Source organism: Sinocyclocheilus anshuiensis, unplaced genomic scaffold (assembly GCF_001515605.1).
Source record: "Sinocyclocheilus anshuiensis isolate Anshui unplaced genomic scaffold, SAMN03320099.WGS_v1.1 scaffold363, whole genome shotgun sequence".
Lineage (NCBI taxonomy): Eukaryota > Metazoa > Chordata > Actinopteri > Cypriniformes > Cyprinidae > Sinocyclocheilus > Sinocyclocheilus anshuiensis.
In genome coordinates, this window is record NW_015552568.1 from 300301 (window position 1) to 314870 (window position 14570).

At 38.2% G+C, this 14570-nt stretch overlaps 1 protein-coding gene and 1 long non-coding RNA gene across 3 annotated transcripts in view; both read left to right on the forward strand.

Annotated features, from left to right (window-relative positions):
- The first annotated feature begins 674 nt into the window (after positions 1-674).
- Positions 675-14570, forward strand: part of fibcd1a (fibrinogen C domain containing 1a) — a 121864-nt gene continuing 107968 nt past the window's right edge. Inside the window, exons 1-2 of one of the 2 annotated variants that reach the window (XM_016455721.1) lie at positions 675-994; positions 1204-1286. In XM_016455721.1, coding sequence (XP_016311207.1) covers positions 1215-1286 — 72 coding nt within the window. In that variant the 5' untranslated portion in view covers positions 675-994; positions 1204-1214. Of the gene's footprint in view, positions 1287-14570 lie in introns of both variants that reach the window. The other variant, XM_016455720.1, reaches the window with a different exon arrangement.
- Positions 3894-5464, forward strand: LOC107665004 (uncharacterized). Its single transcript, XR_001631511.1, has 3 exons — positions 3894-4011; positions 4222-4329; positions 4484-5464. It is a non-coding gene; the product is annotated as an uncharacterized LOC107665004 (long non-coding RNA).

A 14570-nucleotide genomic window follows, 5' to 3' on the forward strand; every position in this document is an offset into this window, starting at 1 on the left:
AACTCCGAGAACTAATAAGGCAAGAATGGATCGTCATCAGTCAGGATTTGGCCCAGAACTAATATCCAGCATGCCAGAGCAAATTGCAGAGATTATGAAGAACAAGGGTCAACACTGTATTGACTCATATATATATATATATATATATATATATGCCAATAAAAGCCTTAAAAACTTATGATACGCTTATCATTGTTTTTCAGTATACCATAGAAACATGTGGAAAAATAATCTACAAATACTGAAGCAGCAAACTTTTTGTCACCGTTATTGACAAACAATTTGTCATTTTGTCAACAATTTGTCATTGTCATTTGTATGTCAAACGGACATATTTGTCAACATAGGCCTATGCCTATTAAAAATATTACAGTAGCCTACGTTTTATTTGTAACTTTTCTGCTATTCGCACCATCAGAAAAATCCTCGATAGGCTCCAAATGCTTTTAACTGTCAGCCAACTAACTCATCGGTTGTCTGCTCATTGTGATTCGGACATGTTCGTTTTCCGGTTAATTGAGTCATAGAGTTATTCACTCCTCGTGACCGAATCGTTCAGTCCAGTGCGGTGAGCGAATTGATTAGTGAACCGGTTCGGATGATTCATGGAGAAGATCCGATTCTGAAAGAACGATTCGCTCATGGATCGGACATCGCTAGTAGACACGGTGTAAGCGCAAGATAGGGAGGGGGGCGGATTTCAGGAGCTCTCCACCACAAACGTGTCCTTACACCACAGGAATGAAGCAAATCAAACGGACGCCCAGCACACAGTTATTTCGCATAACTTTATGGTTTATTATCTAAATCCGCGTCTTTTTGTTTCTCATAGACTTAACAGGGAAAGTTTTATATCTAAGGAATACCTGCCAACGAACGGAACGCACTATCCGCAAACCGTCACACCTTCGCCTCAGTTAAGGAGATCGGATCTGCTTTCGGACTGCATTTTCTTGTTTGTTTCTTTTTTGGGGTGAGGGACAAGTCCCTTGAAGTACGTATAATTTTCTTTTACAAAATGAGTGTGGATCTCTAGTTCTGTGTCCCGGTTTTCAGTAGGTTTGTGCGGATCATCTTCTGAAGTAGTTTTAGTTCCCGTAGACTGTTGTGTTGTCTCCCTTTTCTCTTTTTTGGATGCTGGAATTTAAGACTGACAGTCCCGTTCTCTCCTCATGCCCATGAAATCAACTCTCGGATGGTAAGGATTCCAGAGAATGGTAAATGATCGATGGAAAATCATGAACAGTGTTTCAGAACTCGAGGATGGACAGCAGCATAAATCGCAGGTATGTTGCACGCGCATCATGTAGGGATTTATTAGACCTGTGTCGATGCATTATGCTCAGGCATGTCAAAAACTATAAATATGACCATATGCAGGTCTCATTGCGTTTATATAGGCAGCAAACAAATTCCATGAGATATTACTCAGAGCTGAATATTTTGGAACACATGCCTCTATTGACAAATCTCGGAACACTTCATGCGTTCAAACCTTGAGGAATAAACTATTTGTTTAAACAAATATTTGACTCAATTATAGTAAGAAATTGTATTATTTGTCATCTTGACTATTCTGTGTCTTAAAGCTAATTGCTTTGGATTTAAGGAGCATGACTACATATTTTTGATATATATATATATATATTCAAAAAAGACCATAATAGAATAGAAGTTAGACCATAATAATTGCACATACAGAAGAGAGTCCTTTAATAATAATAATATAATAATAATTATTATTATTATAATATTTAAATATTGATATACAAAGAGAAAAATGGTCAGCATTGCATACTCTTTGTCAGAACAAGTACAATTTTAGTGACAACAAATAAAATGTACAAAATTGGTGAATTTAAAGAAGCATTTGCTATACACAATATTTACTATGAATCACTCAAAATGATTTGAAAGCAGAAAATCCTTTGGTAAATTTTGCAACCGACAGCCATCCAAGCGGATGCCGATAATCTGACAATACCAAAATATTGACAGATTAATCTGCTTAAAATAAGTTTATTGTTAGTAAAGAATAAGCCCCTTTAGTTCTCAAGCGTTCAGAGTGATATAGTACCACTGTCAGATGATACCTCTCTCCATGCCCTCTGCACACGAGGGAATACATTTGTTTCTATTATGCGGCTCACACAGAACTAAGGGATTAAGCTCAGCTCCTCCATGTATGAGCGACTGCATGTCTGCCAGAAAATTTCACTCAGGAATGCTGGAAGTTCATGCATTCACTGCAGAGAGAGCACATCACAGATCTGACGGTGGAGCTCAGCGTGCTGAAGGGTGTTGCATCCTTGCTTTCTTTATCTCTCACTGTCTATTTCAAAGCTTGTTTGAAAACAAATCTATATCTCGCCACTGCCTGCATTTCACAGCCACTGTAATCTGCTGTGAGCATTTATGGGGGAATGTACATAACATGCTGTTTATAGCAATCTTGATTATAGAGGTTTAAGGATGGGATCACAGCCGTAACAGCTGTTTATTACTGCTATCATCCTCACGTGGCATCCTCTAACCTTCTCTCAGTGGGGGTGTGAAGTGTGCATAATACAATGCTCTTTCAGGAATATGTCAAGCCCTGCTTTTGAAGCGTCAACATCAACACGAGCTGCTTGTTCTAATGGCACTTCTTTATTTGCCCGTCTTGTGTAACCGAGTCATTTTAACACGCAGCACAACTGAAGTGCCGTGCCAGTTTATCAAACTGCCTGGGCTTGTTTGCTTTGTGCTGCATAAGTTATTTTAGGGGTTGTTAATTAATCAACGTGAATTCGTCTGCCAACCATTTCTGACTGATGTTTATTAATAAAATATTCACTTGGGAGAGAGGAGGGGTGGGATCTCATGGGACGAATAAAACTGTTCACCTGCTGTGCTGGAGTGTTCAGACTTTGATGGACATGATTTGTAATTCCTCGTGCTGCTCTTTGTGCCTTGATTTTTATAGTTGAGTATAATAGGTGAATCCTCTGGTATGTTGTGCAGTGGTTAAAAATAGGCTTAAGGGTCCTGTGAGACAGGCGTACAGGTAAAAGAAGGATTTGCATTTTTTCACTTTCCTTCAGCAATGTGGTGTGTGTGTTATATAATGGCCAAAGGAGTCACAGTAAGCTAAGTTGCAGGCAGTAACATTATTGTATGGTATGGTCAGATGGACTCATTAGCTCCTTGTTCCTGGAGATTTTTCATTGTCGGCCCACCCGTGTTATTCTTTAAGGTCTACTCCTGCAGACACACACACGATTACACTCTGGAACAAAACAGCTGCAGTGATTTTTAAAACTCTCTTTCTGTCATTATTTACCAACTGTCATGTCTTTCCAAAATCATATGATATTCTTTTTTTTTTTTTGGGGAACACAAAAAGAGATGTTTGGAAGCCATTTTGTGTACAATTAAAGTGAATGTCACCAAAAGGACCTTAAAAAGAGCCCACACATACCATGCACTACAATCTACAGGGCTGTTCACACCAAGAATGATGACTATATGTTTTAATAAACATTCTAATTCTACGAGAATAGGTTCACTCTTGAAAGTAAAGGTTCTTTATTGTCATCTGTGGTTCCACGAAGAACCTTTGAAGAACATTTCCATTGTACAAGTGGAAAAATGTTCCTCAGATGGTTATGTGTTCTTTGTGCTTTGAAAATAATGGTTCTTTGGGAAACCCAAAATGGTTCTTCTCTGTGAAAACCACCTTTTGGAACCTTTATTTTTAGAGTGTATGTCCATACCACAGCTATAATGATAATGAAAGAGACGAACGATATTGTTGATTGTCCAGCTGATAAAAATGTTGACAATCAGCCAATCAGAATGCAGCTGAATTTAAAGAGGTTGAGCATTTAAAGCGGCAGACGACATCACTGCAGTTTGCGCTTATAATAACTAAATGTAATTGTTCATTGGTGTGGACACTAATATATTATCATTTTTTGGTGTGAATGAGCCTCAAGTCTTGAATCTCAAATCTGATTCACTCATTCAAAGGTTTGCGAAAAGACTTTGGTTTTTCTGTGTCTTTTACCTTATTTGTGACATGCCCAATTTGGATGTTCTCATATTCACATTACACAAATGAGAGATTATAGAGAATTGATCATATGCCTTCTGACTTGGAATGTAGTGCACGGTATGTATGGACTGCTGTTTTTATGATGCTTCATGAATTTTTATGTTGCCGTCTTGTCATTTCTGGAGCTTGACAGCCCCTGGTCACCATTGACTGTCATTGTATGGGAGAGAATAGCATGAACATCCTGCCAAACATGTCTTTTCCTTCTCATTCGGGTTTGGAACGTCTTGAAGGTGAGTAAAGAATGACAGAATATCCGTTCTTGAGTGAACAATCTGTTTCTTTAAGCTGCTACTTTATTTTTAACCCTGGAAACTGCAGGCTAAAACATCTGACTGGTTCTTCAGAGCAGGTAATTGATTTGCTTGTCGGCTTTTTGACTTACAGGCATTTTACTATAAAGTGCTGGAGGGATTGAGGATTTTGAAAGCTGTAAGAAACATTTGCCATCCTGTAGAGCCGAAAAAATGAGCAGTGGCCATTACAACTTGCAGACTTCATCTCAGCACAGGATGATAGCAGCAACCTGAAGTTAAATAGAGATTTATCAATTCATTTTCCTCTCAAATGTGTCAAGCTGCTTAAGTTGTAGTAGCTATTAGGATTTGCAAATTGAACAGACTTGCTGACAGCCTGGGTAGCTTTTCATCGGGATGAAGTGTAGATGTGGAGGAACCCCAGATACTTTATCTCTAGAGTTAATTTTTGGAGAATCTGCGAAGTCGTGCCCAGCCGTTGTCTGCTTTCTGTCCAGCAATTCCCCATCGGCGCGCACAGCAATTCAATGCAGCCAAACAAAGACAATGTGAGAGATGTTTACCAATTGTGAGCTGGACACAATGGGGATGGAAAGTCCAAACATGTGGGCCGAAATTCATTTCTTCGGGATGCTTGTCAAACACGGCACTGCCAATTAAACACTCCTCCAAAAACCTGGAAGCCTGCTGTTCTGTAATGAAAGCTGTAACCGCATGACTGAACATAGCCATTGTGTGTGTATGGGATAAAACACTGGATACCTAGCGTGTCCCCTAGCTTAATACGTATGCTGCGATGACTCTTAAACACTTCCCGTTTCATTATGTCGTGATGCTCATGTGCTTTTTCAGCTGTATTAATTACAAAACCCTGCTTATTCTCTTCTCAAAGCCGTTTATTTCCTCTCACAATAGTACTTATGCTATTTTATGTTTGATCCAGGAAAAAAATGGGTTTAAATCAATCAGCTGTGGCTCGAATTAAAAAAATATCCTTTAAAACCCCTTCACTTTCCATAGTTGTGGTGTTTCAGTGTTTATTGTGGCTGGAAATGCTATCAGAATTTCAACCCTATCCTTTCAACAATACCTTATTTCTCGTCAATCCCTCCTGTATGCATAATAAAGTCTTCTGGCCTTGGTTGTAGCACATTGACAGTGGATGGATGTGAAAGCTATAAAGTCCCTGCAGATATATGGTTTTCCCTTCTCTGCTGTTATCTGTGCTGGATATCCATCACAGGATTGTGGGGCTATTTGGGGGCGTATGAATCCTGATATATGGAGTCCCACGGGCGAGGGTCTCGCTTTAAGACTAGTTGTATAATTATAGGCCATCAATGGCTCTCCTAGATGGCGTCTGTATATCAAACTGTCATGGATCGTTTTTTCAGTGTGATGGAGCGACTGTTATTTGGTTTAACCTCTGACATCATTCGGATGATCCCCGACGTGTCTCTTCCCTCTCACCTTCAACAATAAGGAATGATTTTTAAGATGAGGTATGGGAGTAAACAATCTAATTGGCTTTGGGTCAGATCTGTTGACATTTTGCAAATGCCACTTTTATTTAATTCAAGACTATAGACACACCTTTTGGTATTTATCTTGTGTTTGACATTTCTTCTTCGCTTTTGAGATTAAACCCATTTTTAGTCAACCTGAATGAAATGGGAGACGCTGTGCTCAAATAGCTTAAAAATATGTGGACATTGTCGACTAATTTAAATTCATGAAACAGTTGCACTGCTTTTTGCACACTGTATATTTAAATGCAAAACATGCATCTTGTTAAATTTCTCAATGGAAAAGTGCAGCATGCAAATTGTGTTCAGCACTTGCAAGGGAGAGCAGGACAAGATTTTATTACAATTTCAAAGTGCCACTTTCTTTCTGCAGCACAATGTAACTCTCACCAGAGCAATGGACATAGTCAGTGATGTTGCTTGACCAGTTGTGTTCAAGAGTCAGCAGTTTTCACAGCTTTTATTTTTGGTGGTTTGTGCTATTTTTATTGACACAGGCAGTAGAGAGGCGACAGGGAATTAGTGGGAATGGGAACAGGAGGCAGACCTGGATCTCCCACGAGGAGCACAGCTCAACTTGTCTATAGAGCATGTATGTGTGCTGCAAGGCATGGCATTTTTATGTAACATTATTTATATGACGAGTTCAGATGCAAAAGCCTCTAAGTGCCGTTTGAAATTTTCATCTAAAATGAGCATTTTTATAATGCTTCTATGTGTAGGTTCTGTATTTTTACTATAATGGCAATGTAAAGATGCTTTTCTATGCAATTAAAGTGAAATAATTGAACATAAATATAGGAGCCTGATAAAAATGCTCATTTTAGAAGAAAATTTCAGATGGCACGTAGAGGCTTTTGCATCTGAACTCTTCATATATTATTTATGACAAAAAAATTTTATTTATTTATTTAGGTATAGCATATACCACATAACACCGTCACTATGGTCCATAATATTTGAAGAAAAAAAAAATATTTTTTTTGTATATATATATATATATATATATATATATATTAGTGTTTTAAAATAAATTTATATTAATTTCTTTTTAAATTAAAAGTACTTAGTTTTATTTTATAGCAAACAAGCTTATTTTTGCATGAAAGGTGTGCTTTTAAAAAAAAATGAATACCACTTTAATATTTTGCAATAATAATTCAATGCATTTATGTATTGTTGAGTCAAAGGCCTTGAAACAGAGCGGCGTTAAACAGGATAATATGATGCATTGCGACAAATACAAAATAGAACATTACATGGTATCAACGCAGTTATCCAATCCAATAAACAGCCACATATGGTGGAATAAATACAAATGGAGTGGCATTTGCTGTATTATAATGAGAAGGGGAGTGTGAAAATTATAGCCACAAAGCCTATTAGTCCAATGTATTAGAGGAAAGATAATCATATTAAGCAAGTGCTTAAGGCGGTCAGTTCTTTGTTTGTCACCCGGGGAATAAAAGCTGATTTTGAATGTGGTGGATTGTGTTAATAGGAGACAGAATCTCCTGCTGGAGCCAATTGGGGTGGACAGATTATGATCTAGGTGGATTGAATCTGGCAGTATGAGGGATTTGTACGTGACAATGGCTGGCAGAGAATTGTTCAATGTATGGGAAGGTCAGATCATGCAATTTTTGCTGCTGTTGGAATTGACCCTGGAGTGGCCTTCCACTCGTGCACTTTTGTATAGCAGTAACAGACAGTGATAGCACAGATAAAGATACTTTCTCTGGTGCCGTGATAAAACCGCATGTTCGTTTGCTCATACTGCTCACGGTCTGCAAGGGATTCACAGAACGGATGTGCATCTGTTGTCTTTATCGGGATGTTTCAGGTAAATTCATCTGAGACTTTTAGTGTTGAGCTTTCTAAAACATCCACCAGCTTCTCAGTGGTGTTTCGTGAGGGAATTTTCCACGAAGGCTGATATGTTAATCAATACCAGGAACACTGATTAAAGATTGTAGTGGGTCGACATAACAAAACATCAAAATACTGTATCAACATGTAGTCAAAATACACTTAAAGTCTCTTAAAGTAATAAAATTAATTTAAAGATTACAATTTAACAAAACACTAACTTATATGTACAGTATGTACATATAGAAATGCATATATATATATATAATACATTATGCATGTAATACATTGAAATATTGTATCAAGATGTAGTCTATATATATAGATGATTTTCTGCAGATACAACAGTGATGCATGTTGATGATAGTCTATTTGGAAAACTGGGGCTTTGCTGACAGCTCCTTTTAGCTTGAAGCCATATAGAGAGGATGCTAATGGCCATTCTGCCCTGTGTAATGTCTCGCAGAACCTTATATCTAAGGCATTGCTCATTACGACATCCAGCTCTGCTTTCTGCCAACCCACTGACTGCACCTATAGATTTCCTGTTGTATCGCATTCAAGTTTCTCCATAACTTCCCCAAACCTTTGCTGTGTGTTCTGTTCAATTCAATTCAATTGAAATTGAACTGAATGTGGTTATAGAGAAAGACAATAAATAGATGGCACAGCAAGTTTAAAAGGATAGTTCACCCCAAAATAAAAATCAATTTACTCATGTCATTGAAGTACTAATATGCACTATTTAGTGGTAGTTAACATACATAAGTGTACCTTTTGATTTTATTTATTTATTTATTTTTGCATATTTTCTCTAGCAGTGAATCGTAAAGGTAGTAGAATTGGTATTAGAATCAAATCAACAATTGCTGCAGTTTCCCCAAATGACCAGTGTTACTTTAGTATTGTTTATATTCTGTTATAGTATTTATTAATATTTTGAATTAGCTTTTATTTTTAAAATATCAGTTTTCATTTTAATTACAGTTTTAGTAATTTTGTAACGTTAATGACACTGTAGACGACTCAATTTTTCTCTAGTTTCTATTTAACCAAACATTTTGCAATGTTTCAGTAAAATGATGTGAAGTTTCTCTGAACTCTTGTTCATTTCAGACTCCCAAACTAAATGTCACAACTGGATTTCTCCTGAAAGTTTCTCATTCCTTTGAACTTTTGCTTGAAGGATGTAGAACTTCTTGTGCACAAGACAACCAAAACAACATTTCACTTGCTGCTCAAACACAGCGAAATAACATTTTGAGATCTGTTTGCTCACTGTTGGCATGACACAAATAAGAGGCGCTGTTCGCTTTTACGTCTTATGCATTTACTTATGCATCCATTGGTCCGCGAGTGTGTGTCTGTGTGTGTGTACAGGCTGATCTTTTGTCCCTTGCAGTTTTGATCCAGCATGTCAGAGCAAAGCCAGAGCTGACTTCTGTGTGTCAGCCATTAGGGAGTGGAGAGGAATAGTGTGAATAGTGACTTATGGCATCCCTGCAGAAGCTGCTCTCAGGTGCCCAGAAGAGGCCTGAAAGACAAATCGCTGCCTGCACACATCGCTGCCTGTCCTTGGAGTGCACTGACAGGCAAGCCTGCAGAGAAAAGGCACTGTCACTGCTGCTTGCCACTCTGCCAAGTTACGCACACACAAGCCACAAACACACACACACATGCACCACACGCTGAAGATAAATCATGTCAACAGTCAGTTGAGTGGACACACACTACAGTTGCAAACACTTTTTGTTGTATATAGCAGTAAATATATGTTTTGCCTTGAAGATATTGTGCACACTCCCAAAGTTAATTTCTTCACGGGCATTCATGCAGTTACCAAAGTATCAACTTTGTCTCTGATGTTTCTTAAGCCCAGTGAATGCTGCAATTTTTTCACAACAGTTGTGAGTGTGATATTTGGTTTTTACAACAGTTAATTAAAGAAAAAGACACAACATTGCTACAACAGCAAAAGTTCAGCAGAATTCACTGGAATAAAGTAGGATTTTTTAAAATGTTTTTTTGAAAAAAATCTCTTAAGCTCACCAATATTGCATTTGTTTGATCAAAATAAAGCAAAAAAGTAATATTTTGAAATATTATTACAAATGAAAACAACTGTTGTCTATTTTATTATATTTTAAAATGTGATTTTCATTACTGTGATGGCATAGCTGAATTTTCAGCGGCCATTACTCCAGTCTTTGGCGTCACATGATTAGAAATCATTCTGATATGCTGATTTGGTGCTCAAGAAACACTTCTTATTAATATATGTATATGTTAAAATCAGTTGTTTAATATTATATAAAAATTATTATTATTATTATTATTATATTAAATAAAAACAACAATAATAAAAGACTATATAAATAAATAAATAAATAAATAAATAAATGTAAGTATAGCACAGACTATGTTATATTGTAAGATATTTTGAGATCATATTGCAGTCTTTAATTTGAGTTTAAAAAGAGCTCAATCGTGATTTTTCTTTCCTGTAGCGTACCAAAAAGAGCAGGCGTACATTTTCACACAGTCACACAAGTCCAAGTTATCTAAGGTTTGCAGAAAGGAGGATTAGGGTCAGTGGAATAGGACTATGATTAAAAATTGATGGCCGCGATTTCAGACCCACTTTAGCTGCACATGACGGCCATTTCGTGAAGCAACGTGTACCGTTGAAGTGTTGATTTCCTCTATCCGCAGTGGCACCCACTTATTTCCTTTGAGATGGTGAGAGGACACAGAGCTCAAAGTATGACTGCTTCTCTGCAAATGCCTTCGATAAGCGCCACATTGTGCTTTTACGCAGAAAGACCTGCAATTTTTATACAACGAATGCTGTTTTTTGACCTGCCCTTGTATATATCTCAGTTTGACATCTCTACAATTGGGGAACCATTGTTTCCTTTCCGTTTTAATTAACTGTATGTGCACTACGAGAGAACACGCGTTCATTTTGAAGTCATATCCCCTGCCTTGTTTACCCGTCTCGCCCTACACAGGAAGTAGAAGAATTTTTATCATTCACCTCAGGCTACAATGAGCATGTTGCATTGCTTTGACCCGCTACTAACTTCTCGGATTGTTGGCGAGGCGTCGTTATCTGCTTTGGAGATGCTCGTGAGATGTTTCAAAGATACGCAGAGGGCCCTTCTCAGGATGTCATCACCTATTGGTTTCACACTTTAGCAAGATGCCGTTTTAATAGCCTTGGTGGAGCTGGAGGGAGGGGGAGGAACAGTCTGCTTTTGACAGCCTCAGGCATGCCCCCCCCCCCCCCCCACAAAATTCAAACCGGCTAATGAAGCCACATATTCTGGTACGTGTGAATGCATGTGTGTGTGTGTGTGTTTTGATTTGTGTGGCTGCGGCAGTGCGGCTCTCGTAGTGAGTCAGTGCTCAGGTTCCCACGACTTACTGCCGTGCAATGTTAGTGATAAATGAACTGGAGAAGAAGCGCTAGAGTTGTGTGGCCATTTTGCAGATTAAGAATAATCCCCTACATCTGGTCTGCCCAAAGCGCTAAGACTTACTCGTTGGGATTTCTGCTTTCACGTTGTATCACAAGATATTTTTTAGGCCTCGGGTTGCTGTGTAATTCAGGGCGAGCGGCGTAGTGATCCCTTAATGCGTGTTGACGGGCGTTGCTTTCAGGCGTTTGGCTTTACAAGTGTCTAATCTGTAAAACAACTGGAGCTTCACCACATTTAAGACTTGTGTGTTTTTGAAGGGTCTGAAAGTGCTCTAGGGGTCTTCGGTTGAAACCTTGATATAAACCGTGGCAGCAGCTTGAACCTGAGTGCAATATAAATGTTAAACATGTGATATACAGTGGTGTGAAAAAGTTTTTGCCCTTGTTTTATTTTTTTGCATATTTGTCACACTTAAAAGATTCAGATCATCAAACAAATTTTAATATTACACAAAGATAATGCAAGTAAATACAAAATGCAGTTTTTAAATGATGATTTAATTTCCATCATTTTCATGCTGTCCAAACCTACCTGGCCCTATGTGAAAAATTAATTGCCCCCTCCTGTTAAATCATGAAATAACTGTGATTAACCACATTATTTTATAAAGCTGAGTTAAATTTCACTTGCCACACCCAGGCCTGATTACTGCCAGACCTGTTGAATCCAGAAATCACTTAAATAGAACCTGTCTGACAAAGTGAAGCATGCTTAAAGAGCAACACATCATGCCGCAATCTAAAGAAATTCAAAAACAGATGAGAAACAAAATAGTTGACGTGTATCAGTCTGGAAAGGCTTTGGGTCTCCAGCGAACCACAGTCAGAGCCATTATCCACAAATGGAGAAAACTTGGAACAGTGGTGAACCTTCCCAGGAGTGGCTGGCCTACCAAAATTACTCCAAGAGCGCAACGATGACTCATCCAGGTGGTCATAAAAGAACCTAGAACAACATCTAAAAAACTGCAGGCCTCACTTGCCTCAATTAAGGTCAGTGTTCATGATTCAACGATAAGAAAGAGACTGGGCAAAAACGGCATCCATGGGAGAGTTCCAAGGCAACACATTTCTCACATTTGCCAAAACATATCTTGATTATCCCCAAGACTTTTGGGCAAATATTATGTGGACAGTTTAACTTTTTGGAAGGTGTGTGTCCTGTTACATCTGTCATAAAACCAACACAGCATTTCATAAAAAGAACCTCATACCAACAGTCAAACATGGTGGTGGTAGTGTGATGATCTGGGGCTGCTCTGCAGCTTCAGGACCTGGACGACTTGCCAATTCTGCACTCTATCAGAAAATCCTGAAGGAGAATGTCCAGCCATCAGTTTGTGACCTCAAGCTCAAGCGCACTTGGGTTATGTAGCAGGACAATGATCCCAAACACACCAGCAAGTCCACCTCTGAATGGCTCAAGAAAAACTAAATTAAGGTTTTGGAGTGGCCAAGTCAAAGTCCGGACTTAAATCTGATTGAGATGCTGTGGCATGACCTTAAACGGCCCATTCATGCTCGAAAACACTCCAATGTCGCTGAATTAAAACAGTTCTGCAAAGAAGAGTGGGCCAAAATTCCTCCACAGCGATGAGAGACTCATTGCCAGTTATCGCAAACGCTTGATTGCAGTTGTTGCTGCAAAGCGTGGCACAACCAGTTATTAGAACTACATATGTCTGACTGCCAGCCTGTTTATTTCACCCTCCCAATGTATGTGCACAGCTGGTTTAGCATCTTTCTAACTTAAGCTCTTATAAGAAGATTAGGTAGGGCCTAGTTTAGAGCCTTGAGGCACCCCAATATTTCAGCAAGAGCTGTAGATTTGTATTGCACGATAAAGTAACCCCTGAGCTAAAGCAAATATTGTGGTAAACATCATCAAGTTTGTTATCAGGTGCTGACCGGAAGTGCTGTCCGTCTGCCCGTTATCCTTGCATGTACAAACATTATTAAATGTTTATATTTAAGTCCTTTTCCATCTGTTAAGTGAGGACATTAACTTAGTCTATATCGCAAAGATGGTTCTCCATAACATATATTAACAAACTGGCTGTGCAAATGTTGACATACTTGTGTTCCTTTAAGTTTAGCAGAGTAGAAGGTGGACTGACCACTGTTACAAATACTAAGGTAAAATGCCCTTCAGAATCAATTTACCACATTGAAATCAGAAATTACAGCTTTTCAAAGGCCTAAGGAATCAACAGTGATGCTAAGCCGTTGAAATGTCTCTGCTATTCACAAGCTACATCTTCTCACATGCTACATTCATAGCCTGGATTTATACTTCTATGAATGTTTTCAAAAGCTTAGTGTTGTTTAATTTTCACTAAAACCTGGCTAGTTTTAAGGTAATATTTGCAACAACATTGTGGTACATATTAGAACATATGCCACCTAAAAAAGTAACTTTAAAAGCTTTGGCCTTACAATGAAGCTAAGCTGAACAGACAGTGAATCACTATTGAAACTGCCTGCAACCTTGCTGGCTGTTCATTGTATTGAGAAGCCTTTAGAATACATGCATTCATTGAAAAACCAATATGAACCTGAGGCAGTTCACAGTCTCATGGTTTGTAACTGGCAGTGTTGGGGAGTAACTAGTTACATGTAATGGCGTTACGTCATTTAATTACAAAATAAATGTAACTGTAATCAGTTACAGTTACTAAGAAAAAATGTGTAATTATATTACAGTTACTTATGAAAATGTTAACGATTACAAAGGGGGTTACATTTGAATATTTACACACATCCACATACAGATTTAATTGATTTCTTTCCCAAATTGCTAACTTTTGCGTTCCCTCGCAAAACATTTGCGTTCTCTCGCACAACTTTTGCGTTCCCTCGCAAAGATATTTGCATTCCCTCGCAAAACATTTGCGTTCCCTCGCAAAACATTTGCGTTCTCTCGCAAAACCAGTTGAGTTCGGACAAACACTTCCTGTTTACTTTACAGATTGTAGTGGTTCATACAGCTCCATACGTTCACAGTGGAGCAGTTCATAGAGTTTTGTTTTGAAATTGGACGAAATAGTCAGTGCATGCTTATCAAGGCACGGTTTTGGGACATTCTAAAACGCGTAATGTAAACCACTGGATGACTAAATTCAGTATTAATAAAGCATACAGACAAGCAGAATAGCCCAGAATATGAACGTAACCCGGTAAATTGAATTGCACTTTAAGAGTATCCCTCATAGAAAGAAAATGCTTAATTAATGGACTAAGATAGTGGTATAAAAAGGCCAAATTCGGTATACAGTTTATTAATAAATTATACATGAAAGCAGGTAAGAACAGAAGCGTTTTCCTCCCATAAAGAAAATGCG